This window comes from Drosophila tropicalis, unplaced genomic scaffold, assembly GCF_018151085.1.
Source record: "Drosophila tropicalis isolate 14030-0801.00 unplaced genomic scaffold, ASM1815108v1 contig_593, whole genome shotgun sequence".
NCBI lineage: Eukaryota > Metazoa > Arthropoda > Insecta > Diptera > Drosophilidae > Drosophila > Drosophila tropicalis.
The window spans coordinates 17,037,694-17,065,493 of NW_027173070.1; the positions used below are offsets into that span (position 1 = coordinate 17,037,694).

General features: G+C 32.6%; 5 protein-coding genes across 5 annotated transcripts; all 5 read left to right on the plus strand.

Annotated features, from left to right (window-relative positions):
- Positions 1-1,025, plus strand: LOC137577527 (23 kDa integral membrane protein-like). The gene is made up of 3 exons (XM_068291018.1): positions 1-335; positions 401-565; positions 634-1,025. Exons 1-3 carry the CDS (start codon positions 84-86, stop codon positions 883-885), a joined length of 669 nt encoding a protein of 222 aa, XP_068147119.1. The 5' UTR covers positions 1-83; the 3' UTR covers positions 886-1,025.
- Positions 1,026-3,142: 2,117 nt separating this feature from the next.
- Positions 3,143-4,086, plus strand: LOC137578229 (23 kDa integral membrane protein-like). The gene is made up of 3 exons (XM_068291900.1): positions 3,143-3,202; positions 3,381-3,572; positions 3,637-4,086. Exons 1-3 carry the CDS (start codon positions 3,143-3,145, stop codon positions 4,084-4,086), a joined length of 702 nt encoding a protein of 233 aa, XP_068148001.1.
- A 319-nt stretch (positions 4,087-4,405) lies between these two features.
- LOC137577521 (23 kDa integral membrane protein-like) lies at positions 4,406-6,533 on the plus strand. Its single transcript, XM_068291011.1, has 3 exons — positions 4,406-4,601; positions 5,802-5,993; positions 6,061-6,533. Exons 1-3 carry the CDS (start codon positions 4,542-4,544, stop codon positions 6,502-6,504), a joined length of 696 nt encoding a protein of 231 aa, XP_068147112.1. The 5' UTR covers positions 4,406-4,541; the 3' UTR covers positions 6,505-6,533.
- A 141-nt stretch (positions 6,534-6,674) lies between these two features.
- Tsp42Ed (Tetraspanin 42Ed) lies at positions 6,675-8,279 on the plus strand. Its single transcript, XM_068291013.1, has 5 exons — positions 6,675-6,831; positions 7,377-7,568; positions 7,635-7,799; positions 7,859-8,059; positions 8,126-8,279. The coding sequence occupies exons 1-5, from the start codon at positions 6,772-6,774 to the stop codon at positions 8,195-8,197; spliced, it is 690 nt and encodes a 229-aa protein (XP_068147114.1). The 5' UTR covers positions 6,675-6,771; the 3' UTR covers positions 8,198-8,279.
- Positions 8,280-8,977: 698 nt separating this feature from the next.
- Tsp42Ee (Tetraspanin 42Ee) lies at positions 8,978-21,147 on the plus strand. Its single transcript, XM_068291015.1, has 5 exons — positions 8,978-9,089; positions 10,745-10,818; positions 19,717-20,079; positions 20,147-20,338; positions 20,404-21,147. Exons 2-5 carry the CDS (start codon positions 10,759-10,761, stop codon positions 20,473-20,475), a joined length of 687 nt encoding a protein of 228 aa, XP_068147116.1. The 5' UTR covers positions 8,978-9,089; positions 10,745-10,758; the 3' UTR covers positions 20,476-21,147.
- Positions 21,148-27,800: the final 6,653 nt, after the last annotated feature.

A 27,800-nucleotide genomic window follows, 5' to 3' on the forward strand; every position in this document is an offset into this window, starting at 1 on the left:
GCTATCAACGCGAACGGATTAATAACGCGAAACAAAATCAAACGAATCCTTGAGAACCGAAAACCGAAAAAACCGAAATCAAAATGAATTGCCTATCCGCCATGTTCAAGTACTTATTGTACTTACTAAATTTGGTCTTTGTGGCCGGAGGAATTTTGTGTATTGTTGTGGGTTCGATTATGCTATCGAATATGGGTGATTTTACAGCATTCGAAGGAGCTGTCAATACCCAAACCATTCCAATTACCATAATTGTCATCGGTTGTGTTACCTTCATTGTGGCCTTCTTTGGCTGCTGTGGCACAATTCGCGAGAATGCCTGTTGCACAAGAATTGTAAGTCCAAGAGAATCATCAGGACGAAACCCAAATACTAACTTTCATTTCCTTTATCACTTTAGTATGCCATCTGCATGTTTATATTGTTTGCTCTGCAATTGACCTTGTCAATTTGGATATTTGTGCAGAATGATAAATTCTTAGACAAAATGGGTGAAGTTGTGGATACGGCTTGGAACGAAAATGAGGCCGCCAAAGGTGCCCCCATGGATGCCCTGCAATTGGCTGTAAGTGTCTCAAAGAAGATGAAGTATATTTAGATAATTTTAACAATTTTTCTCCATTCCATCAACAGTTCAAATGCTGTGGCCGTTATAGTTATAGTGATTACACTGTTGTTCCTGCCTCTTGCTGTGGCTACAAGGATTCGTCTCGGGTGTGCGAGTCCACCATTTACACAACCAAAGAAGGCTGTCGGGGAAAATTCGTGGATTTCTGGGCTTCGAATACCGATTTAATTCGTTGGAGTTCATTGATCATTGCCCTCTGTGAATTGGGCATTTTCCTGTTGGCCTGTTGTTTGGCCAGTGCCATGAACAAGAAATAATCAAACTTAGTGCGCCATTTTAGTTAAGTTTCAATTAGTTCCTAGTTCTTGTAGTTATCTGTTAGCCGTAAATAAAATGAAAAAAAAAGGAAAATAAAATAGACTGCGATTCTATAAATATACAAACACACAAACTATTATATGTATATCTTATCTATTTGGCCATATGATAAGCCGTCTATGTATGTTGGCCACGTTTCACCAAATTAACAAATATTTAGTCTGTATCGATCGTAGATGAATCATTCCAAGCCAATGGGCAAGGTTATGATTGATTTCTAAACATTCCAAACTTTTTTGTTGCATTTTTTCTTTCATTGTTGTTAAGTTTTTGCCATACAGTTGGATAAAGATTAACTTTTTCGAAAAGCTACAACTCAAGTGCAGATAAGATAAAATATTGATTAATAACACAACAAAAAAGTCCCAATTCTTAAGAACTATTAACTTAGTTTCTTCAAGGTATTAGATTTTATTGTCCATGATCGATTATAAAACCTTTTGACAACCAGCAACGTTCGGTTTGTATATATGTATGTAGGTTCTTAAAGACTTTCCTCCTCTTGGTTCCCATTGATTTTCAAATCTGCAATTTTCCAGTTAGGATTCAATTAGAATTTATTTTCATTTGCCTAAAATGTGAACGATAAGATGTCATTCCGGATATGGCCCCCGATAACCAAAATGAAAGAAAGTCGTGAGTAAACCGTAATGATATGAATCATATGCTATTTGGTTATGTTTTGCCTACTACATATATCAAATTGGCAGCTATAGAGAAGTTCATTGAGGGTTTGATGTTGTATCCAATTCTTGAGGATTTTTCTTAAACGTCTTAATGCAAGAAATTAAAATAGTTTCAACCACTACTACGACTTGGCCTTTACAAAAAGTTAAGTAAAAAATGGCTGTGCTTATAATCAACGACTTTTTACCCTGACTTACTTATCTAGAATGATGTTGTAGTGATTAAAAATCGATAATAAGTAATTTCTCTTTCATTTAATAAGAATTTATGATAAGCTTTTTGTGAGATGAAATGCGAAAAATAAACTCCATGTGGGGTAAAAGCTGATAAAATGTTTGATAAGTTCGATAAATAAATTGATTAGCTAATTTCAGATTATAAATTAGTGACCCCCTTTTAAACTATTCTTTATCACAGTGTCACTTAAAATTTATGAACCTTTAAAAAGTTAAGAATTTTTGATTACCTATCCAACATGAAATGAATGGAGCGGTGATGTCAAGTTGATAAAGAGACCTAAAGAACGGGGACCATGAAATTTTTTGAGTTTAACTAATAATATAATAGAATGATTAAAAGTAGCCTCTATCTATAATAGCAACATGATTAAAAGTAGCCTCTTTTGAACTTAAATTGATATGTTATCATAACTTAGATTTTTTACATGATTTCAGAATCGTCTGCTAGGCATATTAAAATTGTCTAAAGAAGTTCTGCGAAGAAGATGGACAAACAGGATAGAGAACGAACATGTGAAGCTTGTTCAACGAATTAACTGTGAAGGTGAAATAAGTTAAGTTTAAGACAGGTGTGTCTCATCTCCAATTGATCTATGAATGAAGCACCAGTTGACTCCTAATAGGTAGAGTGTAATCTTTAGATTGAAATCCTTACTAGAAATTAAATTTCCGTTCCATTTCAAAGCACGATTTTCAAAGACATTACAGGTTTGATAAATTCTAAGGTCTAGCCATACCATTCAAAGCTAAAACTAGTTGAGAATTGCCACTAAATGAAGCGGAAAAAGAAAATTTTAAAAATGTCGTAACCAAGTTTTTAAATTGCTTTTAAAGGGTCTTGGGATATTACTTTTAATTTTATAATTAACTAGGTTTTTGTATGCAACTGTTCTTTACCAAAGATTAAGTCAAAGTGTTGTCTGTTGCCAGTGTTTCAACTAATAGCAGTTACTTTTAGGTGCATACATACCTATGTATATCTGTTGAAAAATTTCCACTGCCAGCCCCAGACATAATTGCTGTGCCCTTTTGCACTTTCTTCTGGCAGTTACGTAGATCCAAAGAACTAACCCAAATTTTATTACTTGGCAATTTTAGGGAAAACTTTTCCTCATTCGCCCATTTGTATAGATAAGATACATTTGCCATTTGATGGGTTTGGTTTATGCAGATGATTTAAAAACGGTTGGTCTCTTGTTGAAGTTGTCTAATCGGAAAATAGTGAACGAAGAGTTAACTTGATCAACAACAACCAAAAAAAGACTAAAAAATGAATATTTTAACGGGTATCATAAACTTAACCTCCTATTTGGTTAACATTCTGTTCCTGGTGAGTTAAATTTAAGGAAAAGCAAGTGAAAAGCATGTGAAAACTGCAGTGAAAGAATGTTTAAGAAATGAAAGTGAAAAGCGTACAAGAAGAAATTTTGGAATAAAAATATCAAGTGAAGACTGAAATGTGAAGACTGTGAAATTCATGTAATATAACTTTCCCTTTTGTCGCACAGGTCGTTGGCACTCTGCTAATCATACTGGGGTCGATTATGCTCTCATATATCAATGCCCTGCCCGACTATGACTCTTTGATCTCCTCGAATGGTATACCCATTTGTATACTTGTGTTGGGAGGCATTATACTCATTGTATCCTTTATTGGAGTCTGGGCGATATATCGTCAAAGTGTTACCCTAACTGGAACGGTAAGAACTTTACAAATTGTTTATCTTCAAAGAGATCCTAATCAAACAAGATTTATATTTTCAGTATACCAGCTTGGTCAGTCTGTTGTTTATACTCCAATTGGTAATGACCTGTTGGGTGTTTGTGAATCGCACAGCTTTTGCCCAGGAGATGAGTGGACTGGTTACCAAAGTGTGGAAACATAATGACGAGGCAAACAATTATCCCATGGGTGACTTGGAACTGGCTTTTGAATGCTGCGGCAATACTGGATGGACGGACTACGATGCCCTGGGAGAGAACATTCCCGGCACTTGCTGTGCCTATACTGATCGCAGTTCAACTTGCTCGGCCTCAATTTATCAATTGCGTTCGGGTTGCAATGCGAAATTCACCAGTTTCTGGAAGGATAATACCAATTTAATTGGATGGGCTGGTGTCGGCCTGTGCATATATGAATTGATTGTCATCATATTGGCTGGAGCCTTGGCTTGGCGTCAGCGAAAGGCCAATGCCGAGGAGGAGGAAGAGTGAAAAGTGTAGAAAATTCTCTTAAATATTGTACATACTAAAACAAAATATATTTGTATATATAAATGTGTATATCTATCTATTCGCACATAAATAAATTGTCGAAGGGAAATTACAAGTGTTTTTGTACAAAAGACTTAACGATAAGGTCGGCGGCGATCCATTAATGAATCATTTCGATATGCCAAAAAAAAGGCCTCATTGTGTTTATTTACTTTTGACTCCTCTTTATCTATCTACACTTGTGATTAGATACATTTTCATGTATCTATGCGATAGCAGTTTTTGCTCCGAACAGTTCATTTAAAAACAGTAGCCCCAACCTGAGGACATTCTAAACGATCGACAGTAAACGACGCGTGAACGCGATAAAGAAAACCAACTCTGATACTTTTTGGATAACTTATTATTGGATATATCCTCTTCATTGGACTACGTAGGAAAAAAACGGCAAAAAGATGAATTGTCTAGCGGGTATAGTCAATTTTATTCTCTATGTTGTCAATGTCGTGTTTTTGGTGAGTGAAAGGATAACGAAAAAGAAAAAAACAGAAAGTGTTGTGTAACAAGATTGAATTATGCCTTTAATAATTATATATAAAAGGATATTTATAACGGAACCAACTCAAACTTGTAAACTGAATTCAATTTAGTTGAATAGAAATAATAAAAAAAAACCCCAGGAATGGATCTAGTAAAATTTGGTGGAGATCGTTGCGTGTTGAAACCATATGAAAATAGATCATGTATAAGGTTGGAATAATATTGATACATATTAAAAGAAGAAGCTTTAAAAATTAATTAGGGATACTATTAAATTTAAAAGATCGTTTCAAAAATGTCAAACTTCGGTCTCAATTCCGAATCGGTATCCGTTATTAACGAAAGGACAATTTACTTTAAATATGTATAATTTGTTTGAATAATTTTTTTTATGATTTTTATTTAATTTTGATGATTTGAAAAATTTCTTAATAAATTTCTTGAAAAGCTGGCAAACTTTTTATGCAAGCAATTTGGGAAATTTGGTTTTAAAATTTCATGTATTTTAATTAAAAACTTAATATTTAAAACCAGAATGAACCAGAATCACAAAAAAAAGAGTTACCAAAGGGGTGGGAAAAGGGGGAAGAAAGTTATAACTAGAACAAAAAAATAGCTTACAAAAATTTCTTTATATGTCGCAAAAAAGTCAAAGTCAAAAGTGTACTGTTTATTGCATACTTCAGGGGGCGAAGATCCTACAGCCACTGCGTGAGGAAGTTTGTTAGCCAATAAAATGTTAAGGAAATTGTGTTAAACCATTAACACCATAAACCATTAACTTTTACATAGTTACATTAACTTATAAAATTTAATTTCTCGGAAAATTCCACAACTACATAATAACTATTTATAAATATTAACTGAAATGTAATTCCAATAGATACTAAAATGCTCTATTATCAACAGTTTCATAATGATGTAATTTGTTTATATATATAAATTTCAAGATACTGACTCATGACAAAGTCCAATGCATTACATTTGTTAGTAACTTTTTGCAATATACTATATGGACTTGATCCACACATATGTTTGGAATATGTATCTTAAAAACACATTAACTTGTCAGTTTTGTTATCTATGATGGATTATTTTGTATTTAGTGTTTTTGTTTTTTTTTGTGAACGAAATATGATTTCATATGGACGAATCTTTATATGATTTTTCAACAGGTGATTGGCATCTTACTCATTGTATTGGGATCGATAATGCTATCGCATATCAATCAGTTTACTGGAGTAGCTAACCTAATTGATACAAATACGATACCAATATGCATTACCGTATTGGGTGTCCTGATCTTTGTTATATCCTTCTTTGGTTGCTGCGGTATTTTCAAACAAAGCACCTGCATGACAGGAACGGTAAGAATGAAAAATTTTAGCAATTTTAGAGAAAGAAAACATGTAACAAGTTTTAATTGATTTGCAGTACGCCACGATGATCTTCATTTTGTTCATATTGGAACTGGTGCTAACCTGTTGGGTATTTGTGAATCGTTCGGCCTTTGTAAGGGATATGACTGCTCTGGTCAACACAGTTTGGGACGAGAATACAGCGGCCAATGACTATCCTATGGGTGTACTTGAATTGGCCTTCAACTGCTGCGGTGACATCAGCTATCTAGATTATGGGAATCAAACAATTCCTGGAACTTGTTGTGGCAATACCAATCGCACTGCCACCTGTTCGTCTGATGTTTATGTCTTCAAGCAAGGATGTAGTGAAAAAATGACAGAATTTTGGGAAGACAATACCAATATCATACGTTGGTCGGGCCTGGGTATATGTATATTCGAGTTGATTGTCTTTTTATTGGCTGGTGCTTTGACAAATTGTATGCGTCAATCAAATTCTGGCAGAAATGTTTCATAAATTAAAGAAGTGAATCAATTTTAAATCTATTTATACATATGTACAAAGATGGCAACGATCCTTTATGTGGAGCGCTAAAAAGTATGCAAAGCTTTTTGTTCTAAAAGCTTTTAATATAGAAAAGCTACCCTTATCTTTTATTTGACTGCTTATAATGAATTTTCAGTGCCGTCGTATTCAGTTGATAAACGTTAACGAACCCGTTAGGTTCTTTCAAGACATTGCTACAATTTCACATAAATATATATATAAATACATTTTGCCAAAATGGATTGCGGTGCGGTATTTGTTAAATATGTTTTGTTCATATTTAATATATTGTTTGTGGTAAGATTATCATTTTGTCAACATTTACTAAAGACCTCAAAGAAAGTGCAAAAACGTAACCAAGATTAAATGATACACTTTGCAGTTGGACTTAAAAGACAATTTCAGGAAAATTATCTTATCTTTCGATAAAAAAAATGGGGTTTCTTCTGTAGAGAAACGAATAAAAAATGTTTCAGAAGTACAAAAAAATGTGATTCCTCAACGTAATTACAATTAATGGGCAGATGTTGGAAAAATAAAAAATCGTTGATAACAAAACTATGAGTAATGGTTGAGAAACACTTTAGAAATGCAATGAATTTAAGTTCCTACCTATACTATATATCTAAATCAACTGAACTGTAACAAACAACTGATTTTAGATGACGCAAATTAAAGTGAATTGCATGGAACTGATTAGTGCAATAACTAAGAGACTCTGTTGTGCTATCGCTAACTAAATGAAGCAAAGTGAATAAGATAATTTTCTAGACATTTCACACTTACTGATACTTATTCACACATATTTGCACATATGATGATTCATTTCACTTTTCTTTCAGATATGCGGCATTCTACTTATCACATTTGGGTCCATTATGGTCTCAACGATCAAGGACTTTACCAGTTTGGATGCCACTTTTACGGCAAACAGTGTGGCCATTATTATCTTGACCTTGGGATGCCTTATCTTTGTGGTTGCATTTTTGGGATGCTGTGGAGCCATACGGGAAAATGCATGTTTTTTGACCACGGTAAATGAGTTTTTCCCATTGTGATGAAATGCATTCAATAATGAGATGAATTTTTCATTTATTTAGTACTCTGTGATTATGCTGGTATTGTTGATTAGTCAGCTCATTTTAATTATCTTTGTTTGGGTCGAGCATGTACAAATTGGTCAGAGTTTGGAGAAGATTGTGGAAACCATTTGGGATCAACGCAAGAGTTCGGATGGCATTCTTCTCGATACAATGCAAAGGACGGTGAGTGGATGGCACATTCATTTAAGAAGTGATTTTTAAATCCATTCTTTTGATTTCAGTTCAAATGCTGTGGCCTTCACAATGCTGCAGATTATCTAGCACTAACCGTGCCGGCCTCGTGCTGTGATTCTCTGACAAATGGCAGCTGCAGTGCTGTTACTGCTGTATTCCGTCCGGGTTGCCTCAGTGCCGTGGATGACGTTTGGGACACAAATGCCAATATTATCAAATATGCCGGCTTGGGCGTTACTGCTGTTGAGGTTAGTTGGTGATAGGGATTTCGTTTCATGGCATATTTGTACTAAGATTTCACTTTTCTTCCGCAGTTGGTGGCCTTTATCTTTGCTTGCTGTCTGGCTAATCAGACCCGCAACAACGCTAGACGACAGAACTACTAAACATTGAATTCTCGAAATGTATCTCTTTCCTAAATATTTCATAAGATATTCTAATAAAAAAAAAAATGTATTTAAAAAGAGATATAAAAACATTGGATTTTTATTATTTGTTTGTAGCGGAAACTCAAATACGTGCTTAAATACTTAATATAAAAATTTGTAATACAGTTTTTTGTTATTGATTGCAAACCTGCTAAATAAAAAGGTGTAATCATAGATCAGGGGGAAATTTGACTTCACTTGCATTATTTATTCTGTATTTTTTAAAAGAGTAATTAAGTTGTACAATATATTTTGTATTTTTGGTGAGTGTTAATGTTAAAATCTCAAATGGAGAAGTAACATTTTTGGAAATAGTTAATGAACAATTTGTTTTTAACAAAAATAATATCGAAATAGTGTCTTTTTTTCTGGCTTCTTAAATTATTTATTACAAAAAGATTCCAAAAAGGAAGAATACGCATACTTTTCATTTTAATTAAACATTACGAAAAGTTCTTACAAAAAGTAATTAAAGGTGATAATTTATATACGCCCATCCAACATTGGCTTTGATTGAATAAATTTATGCATTTTTAAAAATACCGCGCAGTCGACGTTATCGGGGCAAGCCTATCGGTATCGGCATTATTGGAGCAAAGTTATCGCAGTTCGCAGCGGCGAGAGGTCCAAAATTTACGGCAGAAATTTACAGCAAAAATTTACGGCGAGATGGGCAGAAATTTACAACGAGAGAGGGCAAGAATTTACGGCGAGAGAGGGCAAAAATTTACGGCGAGAGAATTTGTTTTTTTTTTTTATTGTTGTTTTTGTTTTTGAGTGAGAAGGTTGAGCGTGCGGGTAACGGAAAACGAGAAAAAATTTAAATTTAAAAAAACAAGAAAGTAAAGAGGTAAAATATGTGAAGAGAATGTCTTAATTAAATATATTTAAATTTAAGTTCAATGTAAAAGAAGTGTATTGAGTGGTATTCTATCAATTTATTTGTTTCTCTTCCTTCCTTCCTTTCTTCTGTCATTTACAACGGTTGATGCTGTGTACAAAGGAAAGCACAAAAGACTTTGTTGTCAATGTGTGTGTGTGTGTGTGATTAAGTGTGAAAAGTGGAGGAAAATTGTATTAAAATAACAATGCCTGGTAGACGAAAAGTGCAGTGAACTTTTCCGCATTCGGTCTCAAGTGGGGAAACTAAGAATGCAACTTTTTCCTTTCTTCTTCAAAGTGGTTGTTGGTTTCTGTTGTTGTCATATTGGTTGCCATAGTGATGGCAATGAAAAAGAAAATACGAAGTGAAAAGGAAAAGCAGAATGAGACAAAACAAGTGTGTGATAAGGACATGAAAGAAAACAAAATACATACAAGATGATGCTAACAATGGAGATAAACTCTTGACATGCAGCAGAATTAACAATCAAAAAATCGAGAGAAAAAACACTAATTGAGGCGGGGTTAGCATTCTGAAGGCAAACCGCGTGGTTAACTGGTAGTCTACATCAATTCAAGCTTGTCTCTGAGATCACGATTTTTCAAAGCTTGTCATTAAAAATAGAGGGGAAAAAACCAAATCGAATTCTCTGGGATGAGACAACGACTTGCCTTATACCTCGGGAATTGGACACTTCACAAATAAATCACTTGACAATAAGATGTTAATATGCACATTATATAGAGTTATCAGTAATAATTTATTTAGCTTGATTTATTTCGCTTATTTTCATGGAAAAAAAACATTTTGTTAGATAATGATGGTGAATAATTTGACATAATCAAGCAAACTTTGACAGCTCAATTTTCAGGGTTGCTTCGGTCAGGATAATCAGAATTTACCTAAAATAATAAATATTTAAAAAAAAAGCGATTTCAATACAACTTTTTTAACAGCAATGAATCCTGGATAAATGTCTTATTGATAAATAATATAATCTCTAGATTTAAATGAGATGATGGCGAGATAGTAACTCTTATTTGATTAACAAGATATCAACATGGCTATCAGATAAAGACTTTTTCAGGTACAAGAAAAGAGAAGCAAAGAAGTGCCTTCTTTTTAGGTGAACGTACCGATGATACTCTTGTTGATCCAAAATAAATTTAAATATATGTATATGTATGTGTGCATGTTTTTGTGTGTGTGTGTACACATCATGTGCTTAAAAATACATTTTGCCGACCCTAATAGACTTTATTTTCTCCAACAAATGAACACAGAGGGTATACAAGAAAAAAAAAAAACAAAAGAGAAACAAAACTGGTTTTTGTTTCAAGCATTTGTTGACTGACTGGCTTAAAAGGAAGTGCGTTAAACTTACGAAACAATTGGGAAAAAATAAAAGTTAAAAAATTAAATTACAATCATAAATTCGCACAAAAAAAGCCACAAAAAAACGAAAAACAATTAGCAATTAAATAAAGTAAGCTTCAATTGGTTTCCCACACACACGAAAAAAAAATCCCTTATTCTTAATTGTGGTTGATTTCCGCTAATAGATCATAATTCTATATATAGCTGCTACATGACTAACTCTTATAATTTGATTTTCCTTATAGAAACATCTTCAAACATGGATTGTGGAACTTCTATGGTCAAATATATACTCTTCATATTCAATATTATAGTATCGGTAAGTAAACCACAAATCACGAATACCAAACCATTTCGAAACCGAAACCAAAAATGAAAATGAAAACGATATAGCCGTTTTAGTTAATCAATGTGAAAGTTAAGCAAGTTATGCGTATTATGAAATCAATTTTGTAACATATATTATTGCCATCAATATATTGAATATAAAACGTTTTCTTTTCAACCAACTTTTCTTATAAACGAGGGAAAACGATTAGAGTAAACAGAAGAGGGAAAAAATCTCTTGTTTACTCAACTTGAAGTTTTGTTTGGATGCCAAAAAGATGATGTCATCATCAGGTTTGGGCCAACCATCTCTATGGCTTCAGCTTCAGCTACCACCATCGAAGCCAAAGGAGGTCCAAAGGCACAAACAAATAAACATAATTTGAGAATCTGGTTAGAATATAAAGACAGATAGCAGAAAAGCAGATGCTGAGAAGAACAAATCAAATGCTTTGTTTATTAGATCTCTGCCATAATATATCAGATCTTTTGAATGTGATGATGTCATTAATATGTGATACTCTGTGCCTCTAAATCAGATATATAGACCTCTAAGTGAATCACGGCACAGTGAGCACTGAATTGAATGATACGTTAAGGAAATATTAATTGAATCAAATGAATATGAGTACAAGTACGTACAGAGTAAATATGTGAGAAAATACTTAACACGTTTCGCCATGAGACGGACACGGACATTAAACGCTTTGTGAATCACAAAATACATAAACTAAATACATTGTTTTCTTTAGGAATAATACATATACATCTCAGATATGAATATACTATATTGTACATGTGTGTACCTGTAAATATTTAAAATATTGCACATGGCATGCATATATAAAAAGTAGGTAAACGAGACTGAAAAGAGCAAAATACAATAACGAGTGAAACAAAAAACTTGTTGAACCGAAAGAAACAAAAAACCACCACCACAAACAAAAACAACACAAAATAAATGAAACACAAGCAACTGGTGGAGGCGAACTTTGAATAGGTCTACTCTTTAAAACGGGTATATACCATTCGACATAAGAATTCAAGGTCTATCAAGTCCATAAATCCTTTATATTTAGCATAAGCTTTAAACAAAAGCTTACTAATTTTAATTCTAATCATTTATTTTCAAGTTGTTTGACTAGTTTTTCTGATCGTCTGAACACTTTAATGTGGAGCCTAAAATGGAAGACAGCAGATGGTCTTTCGAGCATTTTTCAAATCCCCGAATTTCATTATCAGCAGACTTGGCCAAAGATGGCCCAATCAATCCTTTTAACCTTAGAAGGAATTTACTTCTTTTCAAACTAATGCACGAACACCTTTTTAAACACATTATTGACATCTACTCAGACTATAACGATCTTTTTTATAACAAAGACAGGTTTGGGTTTGTCTTCATTTAAACTTAGATGAAAGCACAATCGGTTATAACGAATATAAGAATATACAAAAGTTATATTGCCAGTCCCTTGAGTATTGCTATTACCAATATCAACTACATAAGTCACGAATGTGTTCAAACTCTCAAATCATATTTTGATATCCACTATATTTTCCATTTTCCCTTGATACTAACAACAACAAGGGCCCCGAACTTGAAAACAGCTGTTTAATTAGCTCTCTCTACATATGCAAAACAAATTTTTATGCGCTGTCAGGTTTTTTATTACGAAATTCCCAAATGCCGTATTAGGCATATCCATTTCTTATGCAAAACTTACATTTTGCGATACTGAAACTTATTTTATTGCTGGCTTAATGCCAGCCATGAACATTTTCGTGGAATAATTTTGAATAATCCCTTAGGGTAAGGAGTCACGTAAAACTGATGTCACTTTCTGAACGACTTAGGGTTTTCAACACTTTGAGAATAGATCGAGATAGATTTTTAGAAATAACTTACAGAATTCGTTAAGGTATAAGAACTTCGTTATGAATAAAGTTAACCTTCTTTTTGTGCCTATATACTATATTTAAGCGTGGATTTGCGTGTGTATGTGTTTCTGGCGTATCCGATGAGTAGTAGTTATATATAAAGACACTTGACAGTCAACAAAATAAATTAACATGCCGCCTTTGAAAGTTGGCAACACCAACACACACACACACACACAGTGACCCAAAGCAACGCTTGAGGAAACAACAATAAAATACAAAAAAGAAACAACATTTTGCAATACGACAACAGAAAAATGGGGGAAAAACAAGTGTAACTGACTATGTATATGTTTCTATATATATTTACTATAGCTAGGGGACATGCTCAGATAGAGATATGTGTAGTACATACAAATGTATATGTATGTAATCTGTCTCTATGCACACAATATGGTTTTTTGTTGTTGTTCCACACGTCTGGCTCTATGAAATTGAGTGCCAGTTAGAACCTCACACACACACACACAACCCACACGCCCTTTCCAATTCCTTGGCCTCTCCAACAATTGCAACACCAACCCGCCACGCTAAGTATGGCTAATGACAAACCTGAATCGCCATCATTATATGTATAGAGAATACAATCAAATAAGTTAAAGTGAGGACTTAAGTTGTACCCTGTATAAAATGGAAATGAAAATTGCATAAATCAAAAGATGCAATTCCTCTCCCTCTATCTTAAGATCATAATGGCATTCTATCCCACCTGTCGCCTAAAGTTTGTAAAATTGGCAGTTATTTCCAAATAAAGCTTGACAAATTCATGGGAATATTGCTGAAGTTATTCTTTTTTGCTGTCATTGCGAATCATTACACTACACTTTGCTTGTTTAAACACTTGACTACTTTAATATACCTTTTCATCCTGCTACTGCTGGGTATAAAAATCTAAAACTGAAGTTCTAATTCGTTTTATGTTTGTTGGTTTGGTTGTTATTTCCCCGTAATTGCGGCTTGTGAAATAAACGTATAATAGTAAAGGGTACAGTTGTGTATTGTGAATGAAGTTTATAAAGCATTTGTCTATATAATTGTCTTTAATTGATACACTGAAAAAACAGAACTGGTCTGATCTTTGACACACAAAATTGAGCAAAATCTATTGAGGTCGAAAACGAATCTAAAAGTTTTTCTGGCATTTGAAATATCTATAGAATTCTTAAATTTTTACCACAATATGTTTGACTCTTAATTTCAGGATATTTTAAGTCCCATAAGTGCATTTTTTTTAACTGCACACAAACAACTTTCACCTTTTGAGTCAATAATTAATTTTGTTCATCAATTTGGGAATACGTATGAATCATGACAAGTTAACATTCGTTATTGAATCATTTTGGTTCAATTGAAAACTCCTTTTTTTGCTGACATATGCATTGAGAAAAGTTGTTTAACTCAAACAACGGTTTTTCGTTCGGTACGAGGAAAGTTACACCAAGATAAGGCATCCTGCTCACGGAAAGGATCACTGAAATTAAAGTTTAAAATGATGTTGGATTTGGCATGAATGTAATGCTGGTTCTTAACACATTTAAAACACATTCATAAAATAATTGTTAGGTCCCTTTTATTTGTAGTTTAGTGTAAAAATAATGACTTAGAACACCTTTTAATTTTGAACACTTTAGAAATTAACGATTATTAACGATTAACTAACTTGTTGGGTTAGTTAAAAAAGCTATACATATGTCTGTGTGCTTAGTAATTAGTTAAATAAATTCGTAGAAACTTAAAAATTAAATTACTAACCGGTATATATCATTACTAAAAAGTAATTGAAAACAAATGTTAATCTCTTACTATGTATCCTTAATCCATCTTATATCTAAATACAATCTATTAACGAGTGTCGTGTGTAGGATTTAAGCTTCTACTAACTGCAAGTTTGTATTTAATTCTCTTCACAATTCCAACCAGATTTACGTTTTTCATTCAAGTAGAGAACAGAAGTTGAAAATTTATGCTTTCCTTTTTATTTATTAAGAATATATGCTACTGTTATCTTATCTAAATGGATCAATATGAGTTAAAAAGATAATATGATACTAATATTAAGAAGAATTCCCATCTGGGTTGTTTTTAGGATTATTGAACTTGTTTCTCAGTTCTTTTTGTTCGGTTGTTGTTTGCCTGACATGTGATAATAAAAAGTGAGGTTTACATATATATGTACATATGTATATGTATATATTTTTTTTAAAATGAAATTAAAGTTATTATCTGTCAATCCTGATGCACAATGGTTGTTAAATGATTAAAGCGGTTTCACTTGTTGTACAAGATAAAAGTACACACACGTAATACACACATAGAGACACCCAAACAATGTGACATCTTTCGTTTGGCGCCAAGCAGACGAGCGACGCAATACAGATTGCCAAACATTTTTGTTTTTTTGGGTGTGGTTTGGAGATGAATATGGCCAAAATATGCTGTGTGTGTGTGTGTATGTTAGAGGGTTGTTTCAGTTTACTCTTAGATACTTTGCAATGCTTCAAATGATCTCAGACCGGAGACCAGAGACCATAGACCATAGCGAGCCATAACAACGGGGTGGCATCCCTTTGTTCGTTTTGGTCTGTTATTTTCTTTTGGGAAAGTATTCTATTTGCTTAAACAATTTGCATTTCTGACGTCATGGCAAAAGTTGATGTTGATGCTGTTGCTGTTGTTGACAGAATATCTGTAATGTGCTCATTTTCCAATGGGGATTTCCCCATCTTCCTTTTTATATACATATATATAAGTATGTATGTACATATATGTATGTAGATTGCCTTTTCTCCCTATTGTTTTAGTGGCCTAGAGAGCTGTCGGCTCTTATGACTATTGTTGTGATTTAGGTCAATTCTGGCAGACATTTTGACAGGGTGCTTCTAGCAGCTGTCCATGTTTTTTTTTTGTTTTGATATTAAAATCATACGCCCACAAATGAAGAAAACACTGTACCTTCAGTTTACAATTTCTCTCTTGAGTCATCCATCTCTCTCTCTTTCTCTGTCTCTTATATGCTATTATTTGCTCTGTCTACATAATGAAATCAAGTAAATTCGCTTAATTGACGGAACCAATTGTTATGAGAAAGTCAAGCGATGCCAGCAAGCTGTCAGATAGACGGCAACCAAAATTGCATTGCACTGAGTGATATACTATATAAAATGATATATAATATATATGTATATACCAGCAGCGAGATGAACAGATGATGGAAAGAAGACCTTGGGTCGAGATTTTTCAACTTGACAGACAATTTAAAATGTTTGCCCATCTAATCAGTCTGTCCCTCTTGAGTGTTTAGTAAGTCTTATGTTACTAAAATTTGATCAAATATTTAGATTTTCATTTTAACTAGAGTCAAGTCTAAAAGACAGTTGTTGTTGTTGTTGTTGTTTCTGTTGCTTTATGGTGTTGACTTACGTAAGCTTTCTAATTTTAATTAATATTAAGTCCATTGGCTATTTGCGGCAACTGTTGCGGTCTATGGCAATGGCGTGCATAAAAGTTCCAGTCCATCATCATTATAATCCCTGAGGTCAGTTCCCTTATCCAAGCACTAATTAAAACTTGTTGTAATTTATCTTTAACATGCTAATTGTGCTATTTTTCAGCCTCTCCTACCCTCAGTTTGCCCTAGAGTCATTCTTCTGCACTTTCAATTAAATAAAATTATCACCAAGTTGATTAATTTGAACTATATAAAAGTGTCATTGGGTTTTTAACCTCAAACCACAAAGAACTACCAGATATCAGCGACATACAAACGTACATATTTGAACAAAGATTCTCCATATTTCAATACTTTCCTATGAATGACATTTCAAAGTTATAGTAAAAACATTTTGCAACTGAATGTTAAGTTTAAAATTCTTGTAAATTGTTCTGAAAATTGATCCTATTGTTTTCTTAAATTTGTTCAAAATCAGACCACTAAATGTATTTTTAAATATTGCCACTTAAATTTGTATATAACTCTTAGCTATTGATACAAATCGATTGCCTATATCAGACAGATTGATTTACTTTTTTAGATCATAGTTTAGTGATAGATTTATGGCAAAGGCCAATTAATTGCTATGGGAGTGTTAATATTTAACATAAAGTAGGTCTTCAGGCCGACTTTGATATACCATAAAGTGCAGCCTTATTGTGACTTTGATTTAATATAGATTAAATATAGATCTACTAATTCTGGTTATTGAGAAAAGTCCAACATATCTTTTCTCATTAAGGATTAGGTTGATTTTATTATTTATCTTCAATGCCTCTCGTGCTGTGGTAGAAATATGTACTATGTACTTTGCAGTATTTTGTTCACTTTCCATTTGATTAAGTCCATTGATCATAGTCAAACCCATATTAATTGGTATATAGAGTCAGTGTAACAATTGGGAATTGTTAAATATAAGCTAAACGCTTATACAATTATTAATAACAAATTAGAATGTACATACAATCATTATATCGTTTGAACAAAGAATGAAAAACAGGTTTTTAATATTCGAAAAAGTGTCTTAATTTCAATAGGTGTCCTGTAATGAACAAGGAGTGCTGATCACAACCTTATATTTACTTGTTTTATCATCACATTAAAATGAATAGGCCCGAAATTCTTAAAAGTATCTTTACTTTCTTAAACTATTGATACGGACTGACTAGGTAGCTTAAAGACATAAAATTTAAAAGCAATTTATAAGAAATTAAAGAGGTACATTTTTGCTCTAATAAACAATATCTCACAATTGGCAAGTCTTACAATTAGGTGGTAAAGTGTGTGAAATTTGCACCTAAAAGTATGCTATGGCGAATCAAAGGATTTTTTCCTTCAAATTTAATTAAATTTTGAATACCTTTGAACCTTAAAATTGCTTATAAAAAGGATTTGCACAAAAAACAGTTATTTTTAAATAGAAATTGAAAAGAGTGTTCAAAATATAAAAAAATATAAAATTTTTCGACTCTCAATAGCCTACTTTCGGGTGATTGTTTTTACACTTGGGCAAAAAACGATTCCATGTTAGTTATAGACACTTCTCATACTTTAGTCACCATAAATAATTTCGGCCTGTGTAATACACTCATGATGAATATAATAGGTACACCCTTTAAAATTTAATTTAAATTAGCACAACTTTTTTTCTTTTACCTTAATCACCAAAATTTAAATGCACATTTGTTTATTGAACATTTGTGTATTCTTTACCTTAATTTGGAAATGAAAAGTTATTTTATTCAAAAGTTACAACAAAAATATGAAATTTCAGAATTTCGTGCTTGATGAAAATAATAGGTACACTTTAATTCACTAAGTCATATTTAATTTTTTTTGTTTTCAAATCACTGAAAATCTATTTTTGTTTCATTATCTGATTAATATGGAATGTATCCACCTTAATATTACCGTTACTTTTCCCATCCGATTGGGGATACTCTTAATCAAAGCTTGGCAGGACTCTATCGAAATCTTCTTCGACGCACTCCCACAATTGTCGGTTGTTGCCACTTTTTTTCTGTTCGAGACTGATCCTATAGCTCACCCCACAAGTTATCGATGAGATTCAGATCACGAGACTAACTGGGTCAAGAGAAAACCACTCCTAACCTAGGAAATTCGGACACTTTCGAGTCCTTGAGAGCCATTGGATCCAAAATGGACAATGATATTAATGTTTTTCCAATTAGGATTTGACTACAAATGGCTAATCTATCAGTTCGTATCGCAAGAAGGGTTCCTTTGATGCGAACCAAAGATTTGATCATGTAGCAAAGATTTCTTAACGACTACTTCACATGGGCAGCATCTGAAGTTCAAAAAAACCGGCCTAATATCCTTCTTAGCAACGAAACTAAAATTTATCTTTTCGGAAATGACTGTTCCTAACATTTAAGGCGCCCTATAACCAAAAACTTTGATCACCGCTACAGTGGTGCATGGTGTTAAAAATATTATAGTGTGGGGTTGTTTGTCTTGGTCAGAACACTATCCAATATTCCTAATATCTGACATGATGGGAGCAGCTGACTATAGGGATGTCCTGGAAAATATTATGCTAGCATATTTAGAGGAAAAAAAGTCCCTGTGGTGGGTTTATCAACAGGATAACGACGTAAAACACACCTCCAAAATTTTAAAAACTTGGTTAGAGGTCAATATAGTGGTCGCTCTTACCTAGTCCACTTAGTCTCCGGATCTGAATCTCATCGATAACTTGTGGGGTGAGCTATAGGATCAGTCTCGAACAGAAAAAAGTGGCAACAACCGACAATTGTGGGAGTGCGTCGAAGAAGACTTCGATAGAGTCCTGCCAAGCTTTGATTAAGAGTATTCCCAGTCGGATGAGAAAAGTAACGGTAAAATTAAGGTGGATACATTCCATATTAATCAGATAATGAAACAAAAATAGATTTTCAGTGATTTCAAAACCAAAAAAAAAAAAATAAAACTTAGTCAATTAAAGTGTACCTATTATTTTCATCAAGCACGAAATTGTGAAATTTCATATTTTTTGTTGTAACTTTTGAATAAAATAATTTTTCTTTTCCAAATTATGGTAAACAATACACAAATGTTCAATAAACAAATGTGCATTTAAATTTTGGTGATTAAGGTAAAAGAAAAAAAGTTGTGCTAATTTAAAGTCAAAAAAAATTAATTTTAAGGGGTGTACCTATTATATTCATCATGAGTGTATATCCTTGAATTTGGATAGTTTGACTCGACTTAAAGCCTACCTCCGTGCGGCATTTTCGTCAACAAAATTTGAACTAATTTTTTAAAATTATTTAATGTTTCAATTGTTACCGAACGACTCATAGGAGTCGGTACCAAACCTTGTATATTTTTTCTGACACTATGTATAGCCAAAGAAGAAGATTTCTTTTAAACACAAGATCATTTTACTCATTTATCTATTTTCATCCATTTAATAAATTTTTTGGTATTTTCTTACAGCTTCTTGGCATCTTGGCCATTGTCTATGGAGTACTTATCCTTAATAGCATTGGCACCATTGAAGTCAATGGACAAGTCGGTTTCCCACCACAGGCAGCCATGCCGATTATATTGATCGCCATTGGCTCAATTGTGGTGTTCATTTCGTTCCTGGGCTGTTGCGGTGCCATACGCGAATCCGTATGCATGACCATGAGCTATGCTGTCTGCCTGTTGATCCTATTGATTCTGCAATTGACCATTGTGGTGCTGTTGTTCACCAACAGGGACAAGTTCGATGCCTCAATGGGTGAGGTAATTGACCAGGCCTGGAAGTCACGTGAGTCCCGTGAGGGTGGTGTCTTTGATGCCATACAGAAATCGGTGAGTTACCTCAACTAACACGTGTTTGAATTGAATTGTCTGTAATTATTTGTTTTATCTTGTTTAGCTGCACTGCTGCGGTCGCTCGGGTCCTGAGGATTATCTGTCCACTTTGAGTACTTTGCCGGCCTCTTGCTGTGAAGGCTCTTGTCTGAATCCTTTGAACTACTATGGTGGATGCCGCGGAAAGTTTGTTGAGTTCATGTCGGGTAGCACTGAGAAGGCCAAATATGTTGGAATCGGCTTGATTGCCGTCGAGGTGAGTGAACCAAAATATTTTCCATTATCGAATACAACATTTAAATCATTTTCAATCTTTTCCAGTTGGTTGGCTTCATCTTTGCTTGCTGTCTGGCCAATAATGTGCGCAATTACAAACGTCGAAACGCCTACTAGGAGCAACAACAAGAACTTGCACAAAACACCAACAGATGCCCTATTCCCCTCCCCCCCACACACACACACCCATTTATACACAAACATTCTCATTAATACTTAACTAAATATTGTCGTAGGACGCACACACAAAAAGAAACGAAAAAATATTGTATTCGAATGAAATCTGTTGAATGAAACCAAATGTTTTTAGTGGTTTTAATGGAAAACAATTTCTCTATTTGTTTTATTTGAATTTTGCTTTAACACACAACAATACCAACCACAAATGCTTAGTCTAAGACGACTATTACAACAAAAAAAAAAAAAAAAACGCTTACAAGTTTTTTTTTTTTTTTTATAAATATATATTTATATATACATCTATATATTATATGCTTTGAATAAAAAAAAATTTCAAGTCAAATCCAAAGCTTTTGTACAAAAAAAAAAAAAAAAAAAAAAAAATAAAACTGTTGAAAATTTGCAGAACCTGCAAACGTTTCTTTGAACAAATAATTACATTCATTATTACTATGTCATGTTGAAATCTAACAAAAGTGTCCAAAATATATATACACTGTTCATTTTATTCATATTTGTATAGTAGAACGAAACTCTGTGAAATACCCCTCGAATTGCATTCAAACATTTATGAATAAAGCATTTAATACGTATTTATGTATACCCAAACGACAAGTTGACCCATTGCCGTTTTGTGTGTTTTTGTTGTGGCCCTCAGCCCAAGGGAAAACCCGTAAAGTTGCCATGGTAATTGCTCGCCTGACCTTCAATTTGCCTGGCATACTGACATATTTGTGTATTGCTAGGAGAATTCACTCGACAAGTCGGTGCACATATATAATTATTTCGCCATTGTTGCATGCAGGCAGCTTGATGTTAGTATAATTTCACAATTTCTATAACATTATTGACTATAGATTGATGTTTTGATATTGTTATTCGGTTAAGGTTAGGGAAATTTAACTTTTAATAGAACAAAGTTCATGACCAACACAATCGATTAGAGAGTTTCTTTTTATTTTTCCAGACTGCTTAACATAATTAAATGTATATATACTTCTTTCTTGATATAGATAGATTTTATTTAATCTTAATTAGAATTACTCTTTTTACAATGCATTCTGTAAGTCTGTGTATGGCTAATCGGATAACTATATCAGACGACTAAATAAGAGTTTAAAATCAATATTAAGTTGTAATCCGCTTAAACTAGTCACGTAGCTGTTAACGGAAAAAGAGGAGATAAATTTTAGGCCAATTGTTTCATTCTAAAAGAACTTGTAATCAAAATAAGAACGAAAGAAGCTAATGGAAGGCAGTTTTCCCTCGACTCACGATAGAGTTAAAGATCAGGCAAAAACTCCCACAAACTTATGGAATCTTAGATGAATCTCAACTGACTATGAAATAAGTTTTACAATCCAATTCAAGCCTCTGCCAAACTGAAGGGACAACTAGACTGTACAGGATTACCTAACAAACTGGTTTATCCACTCTAATGCTTTATAACATACTAGTTGTCCTTTGTGATGGCGAAGTCCTCTGTTTAAGTCCAACTGGAGTTACTGAGTATTAAGATTATGTTCTTACGGATTAGGATTACTGCTTATTGCCAATTTCCTTTACCGAGTAGGTGATAGAATACATCTCAAAAGAAAAGACAGATCAACCCAACAAGTGATTTTTACACATCGCTAGGATAACTTAAAATAATTCTAGCAAGTTTGCTTTTCTTATCAATTTCTTACTGTCTCTGCCAATTATCAATACGATGTCTACTAATAAAATAGAAAGAGACTTCAAGTTAATAAGGATTTGAAATCAAACATTGCTTTCAAGCCGACTTGAGGTCAATCTTCAAAAGAAAATAAGTCAAAAATTCTAACTGATTCGCTATTCTAAACGAAACTCACTTGAATGAAATATTTACTAATCACTGAAGGTCAGGAACTTATAAAGTTTTCAGTTTTCAGACGCCTTGAACTTATAAGTAACTTACGGAACCATTTATTAGTAATTTGTTAAACAATTTTAATATTTATTTCGCTAGAATGTTTAATAATGTTAAACTTATCGACAAGAAAGTATTATTCATTTTCATTTTATCATATTAAGACTTATAAAGGACATTTGCTAGCTTTTAATTATTTTAAGTAAGTTAACTAAGCTCTAAATATTTATCATATATTTATTTTAGCTGAAAAAATTCCATTAAAATATAAGATTTTTTATACTTTCATTTAAAATTTGCAGTATCTACTAAAGATTGGATGAGATATATGTACATATATGTACATATAGCATTATTTTCTGTTATAAATCTTACTTTATTTATTTAATTTTCACTTAAATTTATTAATGCATGGTTTAGAAAATGCTTTCATTATCATCGTACTCTTCATCCATGAGGTCTTCTAGTTTAAATTTTTGCGCAAGGACTCCTTTGCTTGTTAATAAACAGAGAACTGAATGAGCATTAATAATACTGGAATTACACGAAATTTTAATGTATATCTTACCAAAACTGATTAAGGATGAGATAATTAATGTAAGAGATAGAAGCCGATAACTTTTACCCACCATGTGACTAAGATCCATAAAGGATATAAAAGTAACTAATAGCCAGTAGTTTAAGGGCCAAGTTTGCTGCAATTGTAAGGATACAATTTAACTTGTCATTTCATATGGAAATGATTTCAACTCGCACCTGAACATTTAAATGTTGTAACATGACCCCAATGAAGCTATGGATAAAAATTGCCACTATTAATAAACCAATCATAGCTTTTATATTTACTTCAGGGCAATCTTCTGAAAAGGTTAAAATGTGATTTTACTTATTAATAAATTGACTTTGGTTGGGTAGTTACTTCTTTCGATGGTTAACGTCCATTTTATTTCACTTATAAAATTGAATATAAAAATCCACATTACACTGGATATAAATATGTCAATCAAAATACATATACAAACAAGCAAACTGCGCAACATTCTGACTAAAACTCGTACGTCGATCTGAAGTCAATTGTGAGGGTTTTCTAAAAATACCTTTCAGAAATGTTGAAATATTAGCTTGCTAATTATTTAATTTCTACCTAATTATTTTGTATAATAGGTGCTTAAGTATAATGATATAACATATAGAAGGATGGAAAATTGGTTAACCAATTAATTATTTGGATACAGATAGTTTTATTACTATTTCTTGTGTTATGTTTCGACTAATCTTTCAAATTCATTTACACAGGGAAATACCAAAATAAATATCCTTCGAATTTAAAAGAAAAAAAAGGGATTTTCTTAAGCAAATTCATTCATATTTAGTCCTGAGAAACCTTCTAAATTCATTTTTTGAAGATTTTTACATGTAACTTGGAGGAGTATTTATATATTCAACATTTATAAAAGTAACCTTTTTTTTCTTAAAAATGGATCATCTGAAATTCTAGAAAATATCTACATACATACATATGTACATACATACAAAAAATAAAACTGATTAATAACTACAACAAAGTTAGAAGCACTCATATTGCGTCTATGAAGGTAAGCTATCCTTTGACGCGCGGTGTGTAAATGCCTATGGGAATACTTATTTGAAAAACTACTTATGGACAAGAAAGCAATAACGTTATTTTTGACTTTAAGCACGATGGTTGGCTTATTGGATTAAAACGATCATGGATCTGCACTTCTAAGTTGATATCCTCTAAAATGTTATGCTATCATATACAGAGGATGAAATGCCATTAGATTGGGTCTTACAGCAGGACAATGACCCCAATGAAACGAGAAAAAAAGCTAACAATGGATTCTGGACAACACCCACAACGACATGAAATAGCCTCCACAGTATAGGGATCTCAATCCAACTAAGAATTTGGGAACTGACTTCAATCTTACATTCTGGATGGTTGTGAAAGAAAGTTGGGAAAAGATTTCTAATTCTAGATGCCAGGATTTAGTGGATTCCATGCCAAGGCGCTGTGCGGCCGTAATACTCAATAAAATATTAACACACTAGTTAAATACCATAGTTTTGAATTAAAAGTATTTTTGTTTTACATTTTTATGTTAATTTTTGGTTTTCGCAATTGTAATTGAATATTTTGACCTAACCAATATCATAAGTGAATGTATTTTGAAATACTCAAGATATGTGGCGTCTTTATTTTTACAGATATGTTAATAGATTGATTAGTTGAATAAAATCATTTTATATTTAAAAAATGCAGTTATTTTCAAAAATTTTCTAACTTTGAATTTTGCAATATCCTATGATGTTATTGCTTTCACCAGCTGTATCTATCTATATAGGCGCAGCATGTTACCATGTTACCAATTTATAATTATTAAACCTACATATATTTGCATATTTTATTTACGGAAAGGTCTCAAATATTATGTTTACTTCATTTAATTAGCAACTACATTTCCTACTCTGGTGCGTAATTTAATATAATGATATGCCACAAATCCATAAGTAATGCAGAGTGAAGCTGTAGAAAAGAAAGTATTGGAGACTTGAAGGGTTTTCAAAGAAGAACAAATGGGTCATACCTATGCTAGAGATATTGAATTTAATATCCAAGTCATCGTAGAACCTGCTATAACAAACACAATTGAAAATTGCACAAATCATCACAACGGCATGACAAAGCAGCCACCATTCCAAATAATATTTATCCTGAAAAAGTCAAATAGATAGGCTAAGTTTTGAATTCGAAGATTTAGAATTATAACTCACGCGAAAGTCTGTTAATACTATAAAGATTCCGGCAAGTGCGGGCAGAAAATACAGCTGGTAAAGGGCCGCTGATCCATAACACTCTTCTATATAATTTGCTAATTGAAAAATGAAATTGAGTCTTTAATTTTTTTCTTTCTATATTTTTTTTAATTTCTCACCTGTCGCTTTTTCCTGGCAATCATCATAGCAACGCAGGGCAAAAGGCACCACCACAAAAAGTATTAAAGTGCTATAACAAAGGGAAAGTCCCAAAGAAATGACACCCACAATTCTCCGAGTTACACACATTTTCCAAGTTTGAACCTTTTCCACCTCTGACAAAATAAAACTATACAACCAACAATAACACCTGCTCATGTAATTATCTGTAATGGGTTCATCACAAAATAATAATACAACTCATTACCAAAATGGTTTTATTATTTCAAGTAATTTGTTTCATTTCGCCGGTCGTTTGCTCATTACTTGGTTGCTCTGGTTCGATTCTTAGATCATTCCAATAATAAATGTAAGCAATTTTAAATGTTATGCCTAGCAAAACTACAATTGAAAACTACATATAAGATTAATCGATTTTTTTGGGTAAATTGCATTTGCTTACCAAAAACAAATATTGTTACAATATTGGTAACAATTTCCAGTTTTCTCAGGCATCTTGTTAGTATTAATATTTCACAAATAGTGTAAATTATAGACAATTTCAACCAGGCATTAAAAATGATTTTAATCTGCAGTAATTAAAGTTAAAATTAGCTTGAAATGAAATGAACCTTGTATAGGTAAATGTCGCACATACCTTGATCTTCTCGTACAGCAACAAAATGGCAGCAAATACATAAAGAATGATTAAAAAATCGAGTAAATAAAAACTTGCATTTAGGTAAAATTGTTCATTTCCTTCTGAAATTAGACAATTTAATCAAATCCAAATTCATGAGTTTTTTTTGAGTTCTTGATATTGAATCAGTTCCTAAAATATTACTTACTTTTCGCATATTCTTTAAGTTCTTGACCTGCAAACCCAACCAATTGAGCTTGATAAAATAAAATTAAAACAATTGACAAAGATGAAAATATAAATAATGAAAAGCCCACGAAAAGGATAATATGGCGAGTTTGAATCATTTTCACTTCTGTCTGAAGAATGAAACTTAATCGATTGTGTTAGCCATTGATAAAGAATTAATTCAATATAGTCCTAAATTGAAATGGCAAAAAGTACTTAGGTTAATGCAATTACCAACAAATATTAATGTCCAATTAATATTATTAAAACTTAATTGATTATTGAAACTGCATTATGAATTTGACTTTAAATAGAATAAAATAAATAAAAATCTATACAAATCGAAGAAACAGAAAGATATTGCTTATCCAGGAGACTACTATATGGTTTACTCTATTCTGCATGGTTGAAGACTTACGGTTACAGTTTTATCAGCACAGAAAACAGATTATTTCATTTATTCAAAAACGGACGACTTCCGACAACGGTTCTAGGTCTGCAAAGAAGGAACATTGCCCCTTAAAGTATGCAAAAGGTAGCCCAGGAACGCGTTTTTGAAGCATTCAAAGAACTTTTGGAATGAACTGTGCGTAAATAAAAATCTTCAAAAATTTTTTGAAAACAATAAATATCACATTGCATATTGCATACTTCAAGAGGCGAATTTCTCCCATTTCACAGCGTATAAAAAATTATGACATTGTTTCCGACTTTAAGTCAAATTATTATGTTTTAAATCGATTAATGGAATGAAAAGTCAGAAAATTGTTTTAAAAATTCATGAGAAAACCGGCATTTAAATATTTTTCTCACATTTTTCAATATGTTGCCAACAAAATTATGCAAAAAGATTTGATCTTTTCATTAATTTACAAAAATCATTCTTACCAGGAACCATGTGTTTATATCATGTGGGAATAACATATGACAGTACTCGAAATTAATTTGAAATATTCTTATTGCTTATGTCCCTTTTAATGATAACAAATAAACGACAAGCAAACTGGATTTAAAATTTATGTCAAAAATTCTGTAGAAATTTGTTTAAAATTTTTGTTTTCACAAATGAAATCTAAGTTATTTTGGTTAGGGCTTGCACTGAAAAATAAATTAATGCCAAAATAACAAGTAACCCTGCACCCTGACATTGTAGGCCAACTAAAAGTCTTTCTTACTAACCTCCGATAACGATCTTGATTGAAATTTCACTAGAGATTGAGAATATCCAGTTCGAATTTGCATGAAAGCAACTTGGAAACGATGAGTAATGACTCAAATGTATCCACAAAATGTTCATGAATTTGGTTTAATTGAAATGTTTCAGATTTATTTCAAAACTCGTGATAATTATTCATCTCTGGGTACAATCAATTTGATTCTTTGCTCAAGAATTTCTTTGCTCGCTAAAACACAGAGAACTGAAGAGAAATACAATTAATATCTAATAATTTTTAAAGATTGTTATTAATTAAATTATGTAGCTTACCAAGACTTATTAAGGAAGAGACAAATGCCCTTTTGGACATTTCCTCATAGTTGAAGGCCAAACATTGTCCAAGATGCGAT